Source organism: Cervus canadensis, chromosome 3 (genome assembly GCF_019320065.1).
Source record: "Cervus canadensis isolate Bull #8, Minnesota chromosome 3, ASM1932006v1, whole genome shotgun sequence".
Classification (NCBI taxonomy): domain Eukaryota; kingdom Metazoa; phylum Chordata; class Mammalia; order Artiodactyla; family Cervidae; genus Cervus; species Cervus canadensis.
This window is the reverse complement of record NC_057388.1, coordinates 42,633,632-42,650,209: the sequence shown is the minus strand read 5'-3', so window position 1 is coordinate 42,650,209 and position 16,578 is coordinate 42,633,632. Positions and strand designations below refer to the sequence as shown.

General features: G+C 37.5%; 1 protein-coding gene across 4 annotated transcripts in view; it reads left to right on the top strand.

The window, feature by feature from the left end:
- Window positions 1-16,282, top strand: part of ORC5 (origin recognition complex subunit 5) — an 84,682-nt gene extending 68,400 nt beyond the window's left edge. For 3 of the 4 annotated variants that reach the window (XM_043462978.1, XM_043462979.1, XM_043462980.1), the window contains 2 exons: window positions 4,982-5,094; window positions 15,485-16,282. In XM_043462978.1, coding sequence (XP_043318913.1) covers window positions 4,982-5,094; window positions 15,485-15,530 — 159 coding nt within the window. In that variant the 3' untranslated portion in view covers window positions 15,531-16,282. The remainder of the gene's footprint in view (window positions 1-4,981; window positions 5,095-15,484) is intronic. The other variant, XM_043462981.1, reaches the window with a different exon arrangement.
- The last annotated feature ends 296 nt before the right edge of the window (window positions 16,283-16,578 follow it).

Here is a 16,578-nt window from a genome sequence, read left to right as displayed (position 1 = left end):
TTTCTCCATCTATTTGTGTCCTCTTTGATTTCTTTCATCAGTGCTTTATAGTTTTCTATGTATAGGTCTTTTGTTTCTTTAGGTAGATATACTCCTAAGTATTTTATTCTTTTTGTTGCAATGTGAATGGTATTGTTTCCTTAATTTCTCTTTCTGTTTTCTCATTGTTAGTGTATAGGAATGCAAGGGATTTCTGTGTGTTAATTTTATATCCTGCAACTTTACTATATTCATTGATTAGCTCTAGTAATTTTCTGGTAGAGTCTTTAGGGTTTTTTATGTAGAGGATCATGTCATCTGCAAACAGTGAGAGTTTTACTTCTTCTTTTCCTATCTGGATTCCTTTTACTTCTTTTTCTGCTCTGATTGCTGTGGCCAAAACTTCCAACACTATGTTGAATAGTAGTGGTGAGAGTGGGCACCTTGTCTTGTTCCTTGATTTCAGGGGAGAAATGCTTTCAATTTTTCACCATGCAGGTGATGCTTGCTGTGGCGTTTTGTCATATATAGCTTTTATTATGTTGGGTATGTTCCTTCTATTCCTGCTTTTTGGAGAGTTGTTAATCATAATGGAGTGTGTGAATTTTGTTCAAAGGCTTTCTTTCTGCATCTATTGAGATAATCATATGGTTTTTATCTTTCAATTTGTTAATGTGGTGTATTACATTGATTGATTTGCGGATATTAAAGAATCCTTGCATTCCTGGGATAAAGCCCACTTGGTCATGGTGTATGATTTTTTTAATATGTTGTTGGATTCTGTTTGCTAGAATTTTGTTAAGGATTTTTGCATCTGTGTTCATCAGTGATATTGGCCTGTAGTATTCTTTTTTTGTGGCATCTTTGTCTGGTTTTGGAATTAGGGTGATGGTGGCCTCATAGAATGAGTTTGGAAGCTTACCTTCCTCTGCCATTTTCTGGAAGAGTTTGAGTAAGGTAGGTGTTAGCTCTTCTCTAAATTTTTGGTAGAATTCAGCTGTGAAGCCATCTGGTCCTGGGCTTTTGTTTGCTGGAAGATTTTTGATTACAGTTTCGATTTCCTTGCTTGTGATTAAGAGCTTTTTATATTTGATAATCTGTACTTTCACTGTGGCATGTCTAGGTATTGATTTCTTTTTATTTTCCCTGTTGGATTTATTTAGCTCTTCAGTTCTATGATTTGGTGTTCTTGATCTTTTTGAATGAATTTTCGTCCATTATCTTTTCAGATATTACTTCTGCCCCTTTTTTCTGTCTCTTTTCCTTCCAGAAATTTGATTAGAAGTATGTTAGATTTTTCTCATTTTGTCTTTTCTGTGTTTTTTAGCCTCTTTAGTTTGCATTCTGTATCATTTTTTCAGAACTACCAACGTATTCCTTAGTTTTCCCTACACTGGGTTTAATGTGCCATATAATTTTTAATTATATTTTTCATGCAGCTTTTTTGTCAATTCATTTTTTTATCCACTTCATTTCCTGGTGAAACTGACACATTGAGCATTTTTTCCAAAGTGATTAATATATGTGCCCATTACTTTTCTTGATCTGTTCAGAAGTATTTTTTTTAATTGAAATATAGTTGATTCATAATGTTATGTTAGTTTCAGGTATACAACATGGCAATTTTATGTTTTTTAGATTGTTCTCCATTTAAAGTTATTACAAGAAATTGGCTATGTTTCTTATGCTGTGCAATAATCCTTGTAGTTTATTTATTTTATTCCTAGTAGGTTTTACTTTTTCATTCCCTACTCTTGTCTCACCCCCACCTTTCCTCTCCCCACTCATAATTGATAGTTTGTTGTGAATCTTTATAAAATCTCACACAGATACATCTTTTTAACATTTATTTTTGGCTGCCCTGGGCCTTTGTTGCTGCCAGGGAGCTTTCTGTAGTTGTGCCAGGTGGGGCTCCTCTCCAGTCGCTGTGTGTGGACTTCTCACTGTGGTGGCTTCTCTGTTGAGGAGCTTGGGCTCCAAAGCACACAGGCTTTAGCAGTTGCCGTGCGTGGGCTCAGTGGTTGCAGCTTACAGGCTTAGCTGCACTGTGGCAGGTGGGGTCTTCCTGGACCAGAGATTGAACTGGTGTCCCCTTCATTGCTAAGTGGATTCTTAGCCAGTAGACTACCAGGGAAGTCCATACAGATGTTTTTAATCTTAGGTAGTTTTATCTTTTATTTTCTAAATAAGTTAAGCATGGCATATAATTCAGAAAGCTATAGGAACTATATGAAACAGTTTTCAAATAAAATACAGTGAGTTTTAAGTAAATTAATGGGTTATTAGAAAAGAAACCTATTCATTAAATTTGAGATTGAAAAGTGCTAATAGATAGTAATAATAGGTAATAGATAATAGCTAATAGATAGTAATATAAATAGTAGCTCATATTATTGAATACTTTGTTTCAGGCACTGTGTTAAGTTGCCTTACAGATGACCTCATTTAATGGGCACAATACTATTTCATACATTTTTAACAACCAACTTAATTTTTTTGTTTCATTTAACTCTTAAACTAGGTAAATGTGAGCTCTTTTATAAAAATGTTGAGTAACTTAACATTTTTTATCTGTTCATCAACTTTACTCATATGTACCTTTTAAATACTACTAAGAAAATCATTAATAGAATGACATCTGGGTAACTATACCTCCAAAATGAGCAAACACTTACAGTACATACCAGGTTTCCGATTTAATGGTCAGGGAGCCCTTAGTCCTGTTGTTGGAGACGTACTGACGTGTCTGTTCCCTTGAACACTCCCTTTTTCACAGATCATCCTCATTCTTTTAACACATTCTTTATTCGGGTAAGATTGTAATACAACTTATTAGAAGTTAGCTCTCTCAGCTATGATCACATTTTAGTCATTCTTTTCATAAGTTTTAGAATTGTAGTTAGAAGACCTAAATCCTAGTCAAGTAAGTTTCTGCTATTATGTAGTCATTATCACTTTGGATAAGTCACTGAACATTTTGATTTCTACATTGCTAAATTATCTGCATCTAGCAATTTTTCAATGCAGAGAGTTTGACAAACTTTTTCCAGTAAGAGGCCTACATAGTAAATATTTTAGGCTTTGCAGTCCAAGAGACAAAAATGGAAAATACTATTATGATATAAGTACTTGTATATAAGTAAAAGAGAAAGCTCTTGTCTCACTCCACCTTGCTGGCCTGTCATAGGTGATCGCATTTGTGGGCATGGTTTGTACTCAGGTGCCATCAGCTCTTGAACAAAGAGGGAAGGGACCTGGCCGGCCGAGTAGGAAGAGTGACCACTTGTGGTTAGTTTCATTCTTTGCCACAGTGGCTTTCGTGTCCCTGTGTACTCTTCTCTCACTCTGGAGAATCCAGCTTTCTTATCAAATTTCAAAGAATTGCTAGTATACAGACTGCATTCTGTGATATTCCCCTCTTAAAAGTCAAAAATGCTAGAGAAACTTCATGAGTTGGAAATTAAAGAATTCTAAAATAGCTTGGGGCCAAAAGAAAAAAAATCAAAGTGGAAACTGGAGTATAAATTCCAGGATAGTAGAGTAAAACAGTAGAATGAAAAAATAGTATAATTCAGTTCAATATAAGGCAAGAAAGGAATGAGAAAGACACAGAAAAAATAGAAAAGTTGACACAGTGGTAGAAATAAAATTTTAGAATATCATTGCAGTGAAAGGAAATAGAGTATATATTCCACCCTAAAGGTAAAGGTTGTTAGACTGGCCTATAAAAAATATCCCTCTGCATATAGTTTATGTGAGAGCTATCTAAAGTTAAGAAAATATAAAAGTTTTAATTGAAAAAATGCTTTGTATTTGCTAAATAGAGTATTTTCTGTATATAAAATACTGTGGTATCTACACATCTGTTACTTTTTAAAAATTGTTAATATTGACAGCTGACTGAACACTGCATAACAGTTCACCCTTTAAAATTGTAATAGGGAGCATACTACACATAGCATGTGTAGTATAGTAGAGGGAACATGAACTCTAGGTTTGAATTCTTACTAAGCCACCTGTCAGTTCTGGGGTCTGAGGAAAGTTACTTAACATCTCTAAGAATCATTTATAATATAAGTGTAATAGCGTCCACCTTGTAGGGTCATGAGGCATAAATGAGATGCTGTGTATAGAATACTTGGCACCAAGCAGATCACTACTGCTGTCACTGTTTTTATCATTCAGAGTGTTTACTGCATCTCAAGGTATTGATCACAGATTAAGTGAACATTTTTTTTTTATTCCTAAGGCATATGATTAAGTATTAAAGATACTGTCACCAGCAGTAACAGATCACCAAGATCTTCCTCCTTGCCATCGCTGACTTCTTTTTCTGTTGGCCTATAGGAGATGAGAAAAAAAAATTGGGAAAAGAAAATGGGCTACTCAAAGAATTCCAGCTCTTGTGTCAGCTCTGTTTCTTGGATTTCAGAGCGCTTAATACTTCTGTCGGCATTATGCATGTGAAATTATTTTGGATTTTGATTTTTGACTTGTCAAAATACACTTTTGCCAGTGTTAATCTCCCTGAGGATCAGTTTAAAAGCAAGACTAAGTCTAGATCTGAAGGATGTATTTCTTATGTAACCAGCTACTCAACTCTGAAAAAGACCCACTTTCACATTTTAACTGCTCGATTCTCAAGGGAGTGCAGATTTGATATTCTGAGGTATTTGGATAGAAAGTTCATAAAATTTTTAGGGAAAGAAGGAATGTCCTTTGTTTATAGTTTTTAAAGGTTAGCAGTCATATGTGTGTCATTAGTTGAAACAAATTTATCTCTAGTGGAGTCCTTAAAGGTTGATCATTAGTTTGATTAACTAGGACGTTAAGCATATGTACAAATTTGTGTATACAAATTTCAAAGTAGTCATATTCTTTGCAGATGTTCCTGTGAATTCTGTTATATATTGTTATCAAAGTAACTATAAAATGTTTCAGAAACAAGGACATCATGCAATCTGGTTAAACCATTTTCTCATAAAAATACTTTTATTTTTAGATTACCTCTTTAGTGACTCTTCAACTGTTAACCCTGGTTGGCCATGACGATCAGCTTGATGGACCAAAATACAAATGCACAGTGTCTCTAGACTTCATCAGAGCTATTGCTAGGTAAGCATAGAATAATCGTTAATGTAAAATGTCTTGAATTATGTAAATGATATACTAAATATAAAAATTAATCTTCTTCCTAATGTAATGTCATTAGTCATTTAAGCAAGAGAAGATCATTTAAGTGCCGAGAATGACTATTTCACTGTAGAATGAACCCTCTCGTCAGATTTACAAATGACAAAATTCGGAGAATTAGTTAACATGTTATATGGCAAAAATCAAGATTCTGAGAGTCCGAGACAGACTGGAATAATGGTCCTATAGTAGCAAGGTAGGATTTAATGGGCAGTTGACTGCAGACAACTTGTTTATACTGTAGTGTATGTATGTTTGTGTTTAGTTGCCAAGTCCTGTCCAACTCTGCAACGCCACGGACTATGTATATAGCCCACCAGGCTCTTCTCTGCATGGAATTTTCCAGGCAAGAATACTGGAGTGGGTTGCCATTTCCTTCTCCAGGGGATCTTCCCAACCCAGGGATTGAATCTGTGTCTCCTTCATTGGCAGGTGAATTCTTTACCACTGAGCTACCTGGGAAGCCCGCCAGTTATCTCTAGTAGTAGCTTCTTATTTTCTCAAACTCCTATCCCTCAGGATTGGATGCTCTTTAAGTGCTATCCTTTCTTCTTGTTGCCGCTTCTGGATAGTTATTTTCTTCCCAATTTCTTGCAAAAATTTGAATTTCTTTGAGACCTTTACAACTGGCTCTATTTCCCTCTTTTTCTAATTGATTATCTTCTACGAGACTCCCAGCCATTCCACCACATGTATTGAACAGTAGAATATGTGGTTTACAGGTTTCTTCTCGATCTAGATTCTGATTCTAGACTGTATTCAAGCCACAAGTCCTAACATCTGTATTCACTTTGTTCAGCAGTTACTGCTTCAGAGAACAAAGTTGAACCTGTGAGTTGAGAACTCCTTGCACTACCTGTGTCTGTGAGCATCTTCTGTCTTCCTTTATCAATAGATTGGGGTCCCGCCTCCTGTGTCAGATGGGCTCTTCCACTTCCCCTCTGAATTCCATCTCTGCCCTTTTCCCAGCCTCTTTCCCAGCCCTCAGACTATCTATTCTCAGTCACCCAACAGGATTGACCACTCTCTCTCTCTTAAAACTCTTCTCCTAGAGTCCATGATTCCAATCTTATGATTTTCATCTTTATTCCTTGGCTGTTTCTTCTCAGGCTCATTTTGTCAGCTTATCCTATCCACTTAACCTTCACATTTAGTTGTTCCTTGAGGCTTGGTTCTTTTCATATTTTTTTCCCTAGACTATTTTTACTTTACTCCTGACTTCAACAACTATCTATGTACTATTCTTACTCCCAGTTTTTAGAGGCCAGACCTTTTTTCTAGTATTCTTGAATTTTGGATATTTCCCACCTGTATCAATATATTTCCAAAACTGAACTCAGGAATCCCCCCCTTCTTCTGCTTGCCAACAAAAAAGGAATGATGCAGCTTTCTTTCAGTGTCCCCTGGTTCAGTGATTAGCACTGCAGTCTCTCGTGTTGCACAGGCCTAAGACCTGGTAGTCACTGGTGGCATTTGTCACCACCCCCCCACCACTCCCAGCAGCCAAGCATTAGTCTTTCTGAGCCTGTCAAGTCCGTCCTATATATCTCAGTTCATTCACTTTTATCATTTGTACCGTTAATGCTCTAGACCAAGCCACTGTTATCTCTTCTCCGGTAACCTCCTAATTGGTTTTCTCTCTACTCTTATTCTCTTATAATTTGTTGTCCACACTATTGCCAGAGTGATCTTATAAAAATTTACTGTCACCCTTCTACTTAAAAGTCTTCTATAATTTCCTGTAACTCTTAGGATAAAAAACCAAAATGTTTAGAATAATTTTCAAGGCCCCAGTGACTTGGCCTCTGCCTTTGTGCCCAGCCATACCTATCACACACGTCTTCTCCTGTAGGTATTTACACTTTGACCACTTTGGGCTTTTTTTTTTTTTTTTTTTCAGTTCTTCATATTCACCATTCATTGCATGTGCAGCACTTTCCAAATCCTCCTCTATCCAACTAACTGCTACATAACCTTTAGATTTCAGTTTAAATGCATATTTCTTGAAGACGCTATCCTCAAACATACCATGACCTCCCATCGTCCACGCCCTCCACCCCACTCCCACACACTATTCACAGTTAGTTTATCCATGTCCCCTTATTTTCTGAGACTTACCATTATTTTATTAAATTATTCATTCAATAAGTAGAACTCATTTTTCTTCCTACAGTATAAGCCCGTGAAGAGCAAAGCAGAGACTGTGTCAATCACTAACTTACTCAGACCTTCTCAGAGGGTGGGAAGGATTGAGAGTAGCACTGAAACACATACATTACCATGTGTAAAATTAGATGGCTGGTGGAAATTTCCTGTATGACACAGGGAGTTCAAGTCTGATGCTCTGTGACAACCTAGAAGGGTGTGATGGAGTGGGAGGTGGAAGAGAGGTATACATGCGTATACCTATAGCTGATTCATGTTGATATATGGTAGAAACCAACATAATATCATAAAGCAGTTATCCTCCAATTAAAAATAAATAATTAAAAAATTTGTGAAGTTACTTAAAATTGTAATTTTAAAGGATAAAAGCACAGGAAAATACTCATGATACAAATTTAAGTGGTTAAAACAGTAATACAAAAAGTTGTATATCCAAGAAAGGTAGAAAAACCTAAGCAAGGGAATAATGGTCAAAATTGTTGGTTATTGCCAAGAAATCAGGCAGAGTCTATTTAATGGTAAATCTGTCATTTGTGACTTTAACAAGAACACTTTCAGCGATACAGTGGGGTACAAGTTAGGATATGGTGCATTTAAGTGGTATCTGTGAGTAAATTGATGCCGCACATGCAGAGAATACTTTTTATTCACTTAAAATTTATTGTGATGTTCATTATAATCACTATACTAGGTTTTGGGGATGTAGCAAGATGTGTAACAGATCTGTATCCTGTCCTCATGTACCTATTTTCTAGACTATTTTTGCTATAAAGAGGAATAGAGGATTGTTACCTACTGAACAGGTTGTGGGGGCATGAATAGCTTATTATTTTTAAAGATATGAGCATATTTAAATGCTGCTGGGAAAAAACTTGTAGGGAAGAAGAGTTAATGACACAAAAGAGAGGTAATTTAAAGTCCTTGAAAAGATATATAACATGCGATTTAGAAACATGAGGTAAAGAAATAGCCCTGAATGAGAGAGGGGAATCCTTTTTCATTACAACAAGAGGAAAAGGTGGTTTCAGATGGAACTGAATTTGGATATCTGTTGGCAAGAAGTTGAAGGAGCTCTGATCTGAGGCCTTCTATTGTATGTGTAAAGGTAGAGGCAAGAGACTTAAGGACAGAAGTACACCAGTTTGAGACAAATACGGATATTTGAAATAGCTGCCGTGGGGAATGGAAGAAAGTGCTAACAAAGAAAGCAACTTGCTGAGAGTGTTGAGGGCCCAGCTGGGGTTCCTGACCTTGAATCTATAGTGGCACCAATCTGTGAAACCTGTGCTCTCCTCCAGCAGCATTCCATGTGCCGGGTACTGGGACTGCAAAAGGGTGCAATTGAAATCACATAGGATTGGAATTTGCCAGGTGAATTCAGTCGATGCTAGCAAATGAATGCTTGAGGTGACAAACCATGGAATCTAAGCTAAGAAGGGAAGAAAGGAAGTAAAGCATGGGGAGGGCTCATAGTTCAGTGCCTGGCACTTAATGCTCAGTAATTATTTGTAGATGAGGAGAAGGCGAAGAGAGGTTTGTAAACTGGTTGTTTCAAGGTATTCCAGATCACTTAAAGGAGATTGGGATCAGGGTGGAATGTCTGAATTTTTTTTTTTTTATATTAATGCATATATATGGAATTTAGAAAGACAGTAACGATGACCCTATATGCAAGGCAGCAAAAGAGACACAGATGTAAAGAACAGACCCTTGGACTCTGTTGGAGAACATGAGGGTGGGATGATTTGAGACAATAGCATTGAAACATGTTTGTTATCATATGTGAAATAGATTGCCAGTCCAGGTTCGATGCATGAGGCAGGGTGCTCAGGGCTGGTGCACTGGGATGACCCTGAGGGATGGGATGGGGAGGGAGGTGGGAGAGAGGGTCAGGATAGGGAACACATGCACACCCATGGCTGATTCATATGAATGTATGGCAAAAACCATCACAATATTGTAGAGTAATTCAGTTCAGTTCAGTCACTCAGTCGTGTCCAACTCTTTGCGACCGCATGAACCGCAGCACGCCAGGTCTCCCTGTCCGTCACCACCTCCCAGAGTCCACACAAACCCATGTCCATCTAGTCGGTGATGCCATCCAACCATCTCATCCTCTGTCATCCCCTCCTCCTCCTGCCCTAAGTCTTCCCCATCATCAGGGTCTTTTCCAATAAGTCAGCTTCTCATATCAGGTGGCCAAAGTATTGGAGTTTCAGCTTCAACATCAGTCCTTCCAATGAACACCCAGGACTGATCTCCTTTAGGATGGACTGGTTGGATCTCCTTGCAGTCCAAGGGACTCTCAGGGGACACCACAGTTCAAAAGCATCAATTCTTCAGTGCTCAGCTTTCTTTATAGTCCAACTCTCACATCCATACATGACCACTGGAAAAACCATAGCCTTGACTAGATGGACCTTTGTTGGCAAAGTAATGTCTATGCTTTTTAATATGCTATCTAGGTTGGTCATAACTTTCCTTCCAAGGAATAAGCGTCTTTTAATTTCATGGCTGCAATCACCATCTGCCATGATTTTAGAGCCCAGAAAAATAAAGCCAGCCACTCTTTACAGTGTTTCCCCATCTATTTGCCATGAAGTGATGGGACCAGAAGCCATGATCTTAGTCTTCTGAATGTTGAGTTTTAAGCCAACTTTTTCACTCTCCTCTTTCACTTTCATCAAGAGGCTCTTTAGTTCTTCTTCACTTTCTGCCATAAGGGTGGTGTCATCTGCATATCTCAGGTTATTGATATTTCTCCCGGCAATCTTGATTCCAGCTTGTGCTTCCTCCAGCCCCAGTGTTTCTCATGATGTACTCTGCATATAAGTTTAATAAGCAGGGTGACAATATACAGGCTTGACATACTCCTTTTCCTATTTGGAACGAGTCTGTTGTTCCATGTCCAGTTCTAACTGTTGCTTCCTGACCTGCATACAGGTTTCTCAAGAGGCAGGTCAGGTGGTCTGGTATGCCCATCTCTTTCAGAATTTTCCACAGTTTATTGTGATCCACACAGTCAAAGGTTTTGGCAGAGTCAGTAATGCAGAAATAGATGTTTTTCTGGAAATCTCTTGCTTTTTCGATGATCCAGTGGATGCTGGCAATTTGATCTCTGGTTCCTCTGCCTTTTCTAAAACCAGTTTGAACATCTGGAAGTTCACAGTTCACATATTGCTGAAGCCTGGCTTGGAGAATTTTAAGCATTACTTTACTAGCATGTGAGATGAGTGCAATTGTGCGGTAGTTTGAGCATTCTTTGGCATTTCCTTTCTTTGGGATTGGAATGAAAACTGACCTTTTCCAGTGCTGTGGCCACTGCTGAATTTTCCAAATTTGCTGGCATATTGAGTGCAACACTTTCATAGCATCGTCTTTCAGGATTTGAAATAGCTCAACTGGAATTCCATCACCTCCACTAGCTTTGTTCGTAGTGATGCTTCCTAAGGCCCACTTGACTTCACATTCCAGGATGTCTTACTCTAGGTGAGTGATCACACCATCGTGATTATCTTGGTTGTGAAGAACTTTTTTGTACAGTTCTTCTGTGTATTCTTGCCACCTCTTCTTAATATCTTCTGCTTCTGTCAGGTCCCTACCATTTCTGTCCTTTATTGGCCCATCTTTGCATGAAATATTCCCTTGGTATTTCTAATTTTCTTGAAGAGATCTCTAGTCTTTCCCATTCTATTGTTTTCCTTTATTTCTTTGCTTGATCTCTGAGGAAGGCTTTCTTATCTCTCCTTGCTATTCTTTGGAACTCTGCATTCAAATGGAAATATCTTTCCTTTTCTCATTTGCTTTTCACTTCTCTTCTTTTCACAGCTATTCGTAAGGCCTCCTCAGACAGCCATTTTGCTTTTTTGCATTTCTTTTTCTTGGGGATAGTCTTGATTCCTGTCTCCTGTACAATGTCACGAACCTCCATCCATAGTTCATCAGGCACTCTGTCTATCAGATCTAGTCCCTTAAGTCTATTTCTCACTTCCACTGTATAATCATAAGGGATTTAATTTAGGTCATACTTGAATGGTTTAGTGGTTTTCTCCACTTTCTTCAATTTAAGTCTGAATTTGGCAATAAGGAGTTCATGATCTGAGCCCCACTCAACTCCTGGTTTTGTTTTTGCTGACTGTATAGAGCTTCTCCATTTTTGGCTGCAAAGAATATAATCAATCTGATTTCAGTGTCGACCATCTGGTGATGTCCATGTATAGAGTCTTCTCTTGTGTTGTTGGAAGAGGATATTTGCTATGACCAGTGTGTTCTCTTGCCAGAACTCTATTAGCCTTTGCCCTGCTTCATTCTGTACTCCAAGGCCAAATTTGCCTGTTACTCCAGGAGTCTCTTGACTTCCTACTTTTGCATTCCAGTCCCCTGTAATGAAAAGGACATCTTTTTTGGGTGTTAGTTCTAGAAGGTCTTGTAGGTCTTCATAGAACTGTTCAACTTCAGCTTCTTCAGTGTTACTGGTCAGGGCATAGGCTTGGATTACCATGATATTGAATGGTTTGCCTCTCATGGAGAAATCAATCTGAAGACACCATCCAAGGCTGGAATGGCAGCTCCATGGTCCACAGTTCTTCTATTTTGTGACTCTAGGATCCTTCGAAAAGGTGGCTTCTTCATGGAAGAGAAGGCACATCACAGTAAAATCATTCCAGGAAGGGTCCTCAAGTTTCACAGCAGGAAGGAGGCATCTTCTCCTCTTGGTTCCAGCTCAGACAGACCCGCCATGGTGCCCTGAGGACCGGAATGTCTGAATTTATGTTTTTTAGAAGTAGAACATTTCTGAGTGTGATCATGACAGTAGAAAAGATCATTGGAGGTAAAAGGGACAAGTGCAATGAAGTCACTAAAGCTGAGGCAGATCTGGGAATAGAGAGGAAGACTGAACTGGATGCTGCATTATTCACTAAGAGGTGGTGACAGGGGGATAAAGGCTGGTTAGTGGAATGGTTTGAGTCTCACAGGAGCGGAGCCTTTTGTACAAGGACAGCAGCCTCACATGACAGGACTGCCTGGGCTATAGTAGAGTCTAACCTCATTGGAAAGAGCTAAAGAGGAGACTCGATCCCTCTGTGGGAGCCAACTTTCAGTTAAGCCTGGTTGAGAAAAGAAAACCATTCAAGGAAGAGGTAGAGGACAGAGAGAACCTTCTTGACCAAGGAACTGTGAAAGATTTGGACACAGAAGCAGTAGGAGACTGGTTCTAGAAAGGAGCACAGAATATGGAGGGTAGAGTATGGAAGAACACAGATGAAAACATGCTTAATAAATACTGTACTTGAATTGTTCTTAATGTTAGCGGTAGTTGAAGTTTCTGATTGTTTTCCCTCCACAGTCTAGAAAGACACTGCAAAGTAACTTAGTATTGTGACTTAAAGTTGTGTGATTGCAAATTCTCTGAAAAACCAAACTAAGTAAGAAAAACTCAAACTGCCTACATAAGTAAAAGGAAATAAAATAGTACCCCAAGAGAAAAAAGTATGTCAGTGTGGTGAAAGCATCAACAATGTGAAATAAAAGGATAAAGGCAAAATTAAATCCTTAGATACATGCCATGTAGTTAACTTATAAGCAGTCTAAATTCTGATTTGAGAATGACTCCTAGGCAGAGTGCCACCAACACTATTTTTGTTTATCCTATTTCTTTCTAGATGCTTACTTTAGAAAATAATTAATTTGTGTTCAATGAGAGAGAGAATCTTCTATAGTATTTAAAAACTATCTTTGGAATGTGTGTCCAGTTTTAATGTTGCCCTTGCAGTTACTTTGTAAAATTCTGCTGTCTTAAAATGATACATGTGGGGATCAGTTAGTAAGTTACCTGTTTATATTGGAGGGTGGAGGGATGATAGGAAAAGGTAGTTAGCATCTTGGGAGTAAATGTTTCTTAGAGGGATGATCTTACATATTCAATTCCCAGTTAATTTAGTTTTTTTTTTAAAGTCCAAAAACTTTAACTGTATGATTCAATTTGCTTGAGTACTTCCCAGTGGCAAAGCAGAGAAATAGAATATCATGAACCTTTTACAAATGCTTAGTGTTTTTAAGCCAGTCCAGTCATTCTATAAAGAAAAATTTATTGCACAAACTATGCTGCAGTGTTAAACGGATTATTAAATAAGATGGAGTTCTGCCACTAACAAATCACGGTATTTTCATTTGTTTATATTCTAGTACTAGTCTGTTATACAAAAATTTCTCTTTAGCTATCACAGCATAGTTGCAATTCTCTGTTCTCCTTACCTCTCATAATATTGTAGTTATGGCTTCATATGGATCATTTTGTATGGCTTTGTAATAGTCTTATCAAGTAATGCCGTCTAGTTCCACAGTATTGCAACTTTATTTTAATCATAGCTTCTTTAAACTTTTTCTTTTCTATTCAGTGGGAAAAAAAATTAATAAATCCAAGAGACAATAAAACTTAACATTAAGTTCAATTTACTTTGTCACTTAAGGTTTATAACCGTAGGACCCAAAGTCATTGTAGAGAAATGTGCCTGGAGAGATGTAAGAATCCAACCGTCCTTTTTGCCTATGATTAAAAATAGCCTACTGTGTCTTTTGTCGTCTAAGACCCTCTGAAAAAGATGTTTTTAACCAATCATGAAAAATGTTTTGATTTTTTAAAAGGTAATTTTAGTGGTACATTGTTACAAGTAAATTTGGGGAGTTCTGTAATGGGCTTCCCTAGTCTAGGCTCAGACAGTAAAGAATCTGCCTGCACTGACCCAGGTTTAGTCCCTGGGTCGGGCAGATCCCCTGGAGAAGAAAATGACAGCGCACTCCAGTATTCTTGCCTGGAGAAGTCCATGGACAGAGGAACCTAGCAAGCTACAGTCTCTGGGGTCTCAAAGAGTTGGATATGACTGAGCAAATACCACCACTAACACATAGTAAATGAAAGGAAAGCACATAAAAATAAATAGCTTTATGATATAATAACCATACCTTTTGTGACATTATGCCTAAGATAAGTTGTTGTTTTTTTTATTTTAGTAAGTATTTTTAGTTGTTTTAGTACCCCCAATGATAACAGGATTGTTTTGGCAGTGTTTTTATGCAATTTGGAAAGTTTTGGTGTTTTTCAGAGAGGCACTGTTGTAGTGAAACAATTAAAGTACTCTTCATTCCATCATTAGGTGCCACAAAGCCATAGCATCTCATTTGAGCTATTTTAAAATGTTTTTGCATAAGCAGTATCTATAGTTCCCTATTCCTGATTTTTAAAAAAATTTGATACGTCAGTCATTTGCTTAGAAACTTTTTTAGAAAGTGTATTACAAAATGATAGACAAAAACACCAATTAATGATGGTTTAATAAATAAGAGCATGCAATTAGTGAAGCTTTAAAAGGCTGTTCTCATATGGATGATTATTTTTGCAGAATTGAATACTTTAAGGCTTTAATTTTATACTTATTGCTAGATCATTATATCTAATTATTTTGACCATTTATTCAAATAATAAACCTCCAAGTCTGAATATCTATAGTGAAGAATGAATTTAGAGAAAGGAAAATAATTATATGTCTCTGTCGTCTGCTATTTTATTCTGCCTGCCATCAGAGTACAAAAATATACATTCATATCGTCTGTTTGTTGTATCGTATTCTTGGATCATACAGATTTAGTTACAATACACACACAGGTCAGCCAGTGTAAAAAGACTGAAAAGAATGAAAACTACAAATGAGGACAGATGAGCTATGCATTATGTAATGATAAAACAGGTGTTTTGGGAGATAAACAATGTTCAGAAGCAAAGAAGATTTAAATACTGCTGCATCTGTAATTGCTTTATTCTGGTTATTAGACAAAAAGCAAATAGCTTTCAGATGAAATCCAAACTTGCTGTGCTATAATTGAAATATATGAATGTTGGATAGTTCTGACTTCACTTACTTCTGTTAGAAAAGCAAACTTTATGCATGGGAGGGAAACTTTTTAAAGAAACTCTGTTCCCAGTGACATTAAAACCAATGTTAATTCTGTCGTGATGCTTTTTCCAGTGTCTTAGGGTTGTCTAGCATTAGTTGTGAATTATTTGGCATGTGCTTCTCAGAATCATGCATACAAGGCTGAGCAGTCGAGGGGGTGAGGATGCTAACATACTGTCTGTTTTTGTTTATAGGACGGTGAACTTTGACATAATAAAATACTTGTATGATTTCTTGTGAAAACAAGCTTCAAAGCCATATGGACACTGTGACAATGACTAAGCCAAACTGGGTTCATCCAACTACTCAGCTGGCCTGGGAGAGGAGTTCTTTGGCTCCATTGGATTTGTCCAGACAGGTGCTGGCCCAGCATGGAATCTGATGAAAATACTCTGATTGGTCTGGGTGAATGTGAGCAGAAGACTATTTACCAGGGACCCTGGAGTATTTGGAAAGAACGTGTTAATTATAAACAGCAGGGTCTGAGCACAATCTGTTCTATTCTTAATGATGTTATCTTAACACCCAAATTGCCTGAAACCCATTTACTTAGGACTGCATTTTGCTCTGTGAACTATCCCCTGCGCTTTGAACGTGCCAGCAGCCCTTGTATATAAGCCCAGTCTATTCACTTCCTCTCTACAGGAGCCGCTGCAGTTGCTTGCCAAAGCAGATTTTCCTAAGGCCACCACTTTCAAAGATCATAGTTGCACAATATAATAAGTAGAAGTTTTTTGTTATTTTAAGATCCAAGTTTATATGTGTTTATCTTTCACCCTGATTTTCTCAAAAGGCAAGGTAGTTTGATCAGATAGGGCAGCTTTCCACCTCTAAGCCTCCTTGTTAACTGCAGTATATTTAGGTGAGATTTATCTAGTCACTCTTGCAATAAACTACTCAACATAGCTTTTTAATCTGCATGATGGTTTTCTTTCCTTTTTTAAATCACTGGCCTTTAATAGTTCCACAATAAAAATTTTCCTGTTACATCAGTTATGAACCTGGGGTCTGATTTTCTTACGTACTTTTGAAGTTTTCTGTTAGCACTTAAATGCTTGAAAATTGTTTTGGACAGATTTAAAGTGCTTAATTACAGAGCCTAGTTTAAATTTCAGTTGCATTTTATACTTTCCTTCTTTTTTTGGAAAAAAAAATCTCACAATAGTCACCTCCAAATAGGAAGCCTATTAATGTAGTGACTGACACTTTCTGGATCAAAGGAAACAAGGGATGGTCTACTTGCGTTTATTGAGAGGTACTGAGTAGGGAGAAGAAATGAAATTATTCT